The 5,174-nt window shown below is 46.9% G+C and overlaps 1 protein-coding gene across 1 annotated transcript; it reads right to left on the bottom strand.

The window, feature by feature from the left end:
- Positions 1 to 417: 417 nt before the first annotated feature.
- On the bottom strand, positions 418 to 1,497 carry GPR15 (G protein-coupled receptor 15). The gene has a single exon (XM_056858689.1). It carries the CDS (start codon positions 1,495 to 1,497, stop codon positions 418 to 420), a length of 1,080 nt encoding a protein of 359 aa, XP_056714667.1.
- Between the last annotated feature and the right edge of the window lie 3,677 nt (positions 1,498 to 5,174).

The following is a 5,174-nucleotide window of genomic DNA, read 5'->3' as shown; positions in this document are numbered from 1 at the left end:
AGAGGAATTTATCAAACCAAGATGCATTCTGAACTCTCTATGGTGATAGCATTTACAAGTTTTTAAAGTAAGCTCTCCATGGAATTAAAAGAACAAGGTTTGATTCAGCTCAGTTGTTCTATAGTTTGTAATAATTTATCTGGCACGCCCACGATCCTCTATGATTTTCTCTTATTAGTTTTTAAGCTGCCTTGAGGAATCCATCATTATAATGATTACAGAGTACATTCCAAGGAGATCTCATTTTTAGTTATATAATTAAAGATAAGTGACATGACAAAATACTATGCTATTGCGATCATTCACTTACGAGTTATCACTAATCCTTTCTTTTCAAGTGCACTCATTTTTTCTCCCACCCCATCATTTTTTACCCCCTTCTGTCTTGATGTGGCTTCTTCAGAAGCATGGCTCTCCTCAAAGCGACAGCGATCGCCTTCTCTTCCTAGACACATCTTCTCCGTGGACATTCAAGGAGTAGCTGAGGCGTGTGTCCGTGGTGTCAGAACTGATGCCAAGGCTACTGGCCTTCATGCATGGAAGCGTACATCGCAGCATGGCCCCACGGATGTAGTCATCAAAAAAGTAGTAGATGAAAGGGTTGGTGCAGCTGTTGGCAAATGCAAAGGGGCCACTCAGTTCCATACCCAGGTGGGCAACTTTGTAGGTAAGGCAGAAAGGTGGCTTCAGTTCCTGGATGCCAGACACCACAGAAAGAAATTTAAAAACGTTGAAAGGGGCCCATGAGAAAACAAAGGCAATTACCACAATGAAGATAACTTTAATGGATTTCTTCAGCTTTTTGTTATGTTTTCCAGATTTCTTATAATGAATACAGAGTTTCCTGGTGATGGAGCAGTAGAACAGCAAGATGCTCAAGAGTGGGAGAAAGAAGGCCAAAATTAGCAGCAACAGTGACACAATCCGATTAGTGAGCGTGGCTTTCTTGTCCTCACAGTATGCGTTGCCATCGTTGTTCCCCAGTTCTCTGGACAGAAGGGTAGGCAACCCTAGCAGGCATGACAGAATCCAGACACAGATGCAAAGGGTGACAGAATAGAGCTTTGTTCTAATCCTCCTGGCCGCTGATGGATACAGGATGGCAAGATAGCGATCGGCACTCATACAAGTGAGAAGGAAAATACTGCAGTACATGTTGACAGAGATGATGTAGGAGCTGCCTTTGCAGGTGAACAGGCCTGATCTCCATAGCCCCGAGGACATCTCCTTGTCTACCCAAAAGGGCAACGTGATAAGGAAAACAAAATCAGAGGCTGCCAAACTGACAATGAAGATGTCGATCAACCTCTGGATACGCCGCTTGAAGATCAGGGCTCCCATCAGAAGGGTGTTGCCAGCAATCCCCACCAAGAACACACCGGCATATAGAACAGGCAGGAAAATATCTTTGTAAGGCAGCTCCACAGCTGAGCAGTTGTGGTCAGGGGCCTCAGTGCTAAAATAATCATCATAATAGTTGACAGTTGATCCTTCCATCTCAGAAATGTCTGTGAATGAGCTTTCTGTGTTGTTATGTATTCTCGGTGTTACAGGCAACCGTTGTGATCTTTTCACTCTCTCTTGATTCCTTTACAAATGGCAAGGAACCTCTTTAATGTAGAAACCACAAATTGACCTCTCATTAGTAATGTAAGCGCCTTATACCAAATGGGAGGGCCTGACTGGATTTGACCAATCCCCTTGTTTTATTCTAAATATGCTAAATATGCTTGAACGTTATCTATCTGATTTTAATCTTTCTGTTGCATTTGACCATAAAATAAGTTTGGGGTTAGGGGTGGTTTCCGTGAATTTTGAGAGATGGAGATGAGGTTTTGTTTTTGGATTTTTGTGTGTGTAAATGAAAGATATTAAACGAGGAGGTTTTGAGGTTACAGAGAGTTAGTAGAAAGGGGAAATAGTAAATTCAGTTTCTGTGGGTTATCATTTAAATAACCGTTTACCTGCCTGGTATGTCGTTCTAAAACTGTTTTGTTTGTGTGTTTGTTTTTTTGCCCCCACGCGTCTCGCAATAAGCATTTTGCAGGATTTTAAAACGTCTAACATAAGACAGTTTTATCTTATACCTTCTCAGCTTTAATTGCTCATGCTCTGCATATATCATTATGGTAGTGAACTCAGAAGCTAAGCAGGGTCAGCCCTGGTTAGTATTTGGATGGGAGACCACCAAGGAATACCAAGGTTGCTGTGCAGAGGAAGGCACTGGCAAACCACCTCTGTTAGTCTCTTGCCATGAAAACCCCAAAAGCGGTCGCCGTAAGTCGGCTGCGACTTGATGGTGCTTCACACACATACACACACAGTGAACTTCACTCTAGCCCAGTGATGGCGAACCTTTTAGAGACTGAGTGCCCAAACTGCAACCCAAAACCCTCTTATATATAGCAAAGTGCCAACACGGCAATTTAACCTGAAGAATCCCCCTGAAGGAACCATGCAAAATAACAGCGGCGGGTTAGCTATGCACATGCTAATGGCTATGCAAACAGGAACAAAGGAGCAGGCGAGTGGGAGGGGTGGAATTTCTCCTTTTGCTTCGAGACCGTGAATAGGCAGTTTTAAATTCACATTTTTAAAAAGAGCTTTTAGTGAACATCAAAACTGACCATGCATAAATGGCCAGGGTATCTGTTGTGGGGAGGGGAAGGTGATTTAAAGCCGGTTTGATTCTTCCTTAAGTGGTAGAGAAAGTCGGCATATAAAAACCAACTCTTCTTCAAAGTGAAACTTGATATTTGTAACTGAACCATCAGGAAAAGAGGTAAATGATTGAGGGAGAGACACCTGGCAACCCTAAGGCAAATATATGAAGCAAAAAATGCTCTATATTCAGAGGGTTCCGTCTGAAAAAAAACTCTGCAGGGGGGCTTATTGTTGAGTTCTGAGGATCTGGATGGGGAAAATGTGCATCTGAATGGCAAATCCAATGCAAAACCTCCCATTCATAAATGGCCAATAACCCCCCATGCAGAGTTTTGAATCAAACATTGCTTCTTCCCCCCCCCCCCCGGGCCCCGACCTCCGACCTCCTCCTCGCCGCCCGCCTTGGCGCTGCCGGCCCTCGAGCGCGCATTCAAAACCCGGCCGCGCTGTGAGGGGGAGGGTGGCGCTTTACCTCACACACCACCTCTCTTGTGTGTGTGTGTGTGGGGGGAATAAACCAGAAATGGGGCGGTGAGGAGAGGCTTCGTGGTCGACTTTTGGTGGGGGTGGAGCCTCCTCTGCCGGCACGCGGGTAAGTGGCTCGGGACGGGACCGAAAGTCCAGACGGGCGAGGCAGCGACGGATGGAAGCAGTGGAGAGAGAGCCAGCCCGCTTCCTGAGGGACGGGGCGAGGAACCGGCAAGCCGACAGCCGGGAGAAGACGGAGCGCAGTAGACGCGGCGGCGCGCTGCCGCACCCCAGCTGTAGCCCCGCCGCCCGGTCGCGCCTGCGCCAGTCAGAGGACTTGGCTGGGGGCGTGGGGAGGAGGCAGGATGTTTCAGCCCTAATAAGGTCTTGGGGGCGGGACTAGAGGGAGGGCTGAAACATCCTGCCGCCGCCCGGTCGCGCCTGCGCCAGTCAGAGGACTTGGCTGGGGGCGTGGGGAGGAGGCAGGATGTTTCAGCCCTCCCTCTAGTCCCGCCCCCAAGACCTTATTAGGGCTGAAACATCCTGCCCCCTCCCCACGCCCCCAGCCAAGTCCTCTGACTGGCGCAGGCGCGACCGGGCGGCGGGGCTACAGCTGGGGTGCGGCAGCGCGCCGCCGCGTCTACTGCGCTCCGTCTTCTCCCGGCTGTCGGCTTGCCGGTTCCTCACCCCGTCCCTCAGGAAGCGGGCTGGCTCTCTCTCCACTGCTTCCATCCGTCGCTGCCTCGCCCGTCTGGACTTTTGGTCCCGTCCCGAGCCACTTACCCGCGTGCCGGCAGAGAGGGCTACGCGTGCCAGGTCGGGCACGCGTGCCATAGGTTCGCCAACACGGCTCTAGCCAATAACATTACTTGTTTACTTTTTATTGCTCTTATAACAGCATCTTGCCTTTGAATTCTCTTGGAAGTGTTTAAGCACTCTGTTTCTCCTATCATCATTTGCTCGCTTTGCTGCTGGACACCTGCACCCCACCACAATGCCCAACACAATGTTTGCAAGACCTTTCCCCTGTAGATTCAAATCCAGTAGCACCTTAGAGACCAACAATAGTTCTACTGCAGACCAACATGGCTACCCTCTGAAACTTTTTTCTATAAAAATTCCAGAAATTCTCCTTGATAACCATTGATATGGTGTTAACAAAGAGAGTGGAAGAGTGTGTAACTGTGTGTGTTAAGTGCTGTCAAGTCGCTTCTGACTTATGGCAACTCTATGAGTTAATGACCTCCAAAACATTTTATTGTTAACAGCCTTGCTCAAGTGTTGCTGACTGTGGGCCATGGCTTCCTTGATTGAGTCAATCCATTTTGTGTTGGGTCTTCCTTTTTTCCTGCCTTCAACTTTTCGTAGCATTAATGTCTTTTCCAGTTACTCTTGTCTTCTCATAACATGACACATCCATACACATAAGAATCTTTTCTAGCTCCTTCATTGCTGCCCTTCCCAGTCTTAATCTCCTTCTGATTTCTTGGTTTCATAGCTGTTCAGGTCATCGCTTGTGGAGGTTTTCTGAAACCAAACCCTGGATGTTAGCATAGCAGAACATTCTCTTTACAAAATGTGTTCATCAGATTATGCTTTTAGTGAAATTTGGAAAAATGTTACAAGGATGCGGTAAATAATGTTAAGAGTCCTTGTTTAAGTCACTTGTCACATGCTTTATGTGCCTGTGCAGCAACTTTTTTTATTTATCTGACTGAGCTGATATATTTTAACATATTTAATATATTTGACATATCCTTTCCTTTTATCCCTTAGAAGCTCCTTGATCAGTTGATCTTGAGCAGCATATATCTAGTGTTGGAGGGATATAAGGACTGAAACAAATCTTTCCACTGACAATGTAGCCTTGGGGTCCCTGTCGCTTAGTAAAAAAGGCATTATGTCAGTCACAGAGGCATTGGATTTGTATGTTAAAAGGGGGAAAATATAGTGCGATCGAAGTTCCTCGTAAAAGCGGCATTCCAAAAGGGCATGGGCTGATGAGTCAATAGAGCCAGAAGAGCAAGGGCAGATCCTGCCTG

The sequence above is a fragment of the Euleptes europaea genome, chromosome 12 (genome assembly GCF_029931775.1).
Source record: "Euleptes europaea isolate rEulEur1 chromosome 12, rEulEur1.hap1, whole genome shotgun sequence".
NCBI classification, from domain to species: domain Eukaryota; kingdom Metazoa; phylum Chordata; class Lepidosauria; order Squamata; family Sphaerodactylidae; genus Euleptes; species Euleptes europaea.
This window is presented reverse-complemented; position numbering and strand designations above follow the sequence as displayed.

Coding starts and splice junctions, on each gene's coding strand:
- GPR15 (XM_056858689.1), bottom strand. CDS start 1,497: ATGGAAGGATCAACTGTCAACTATTATGATGATTATTTTAGCACTGAG.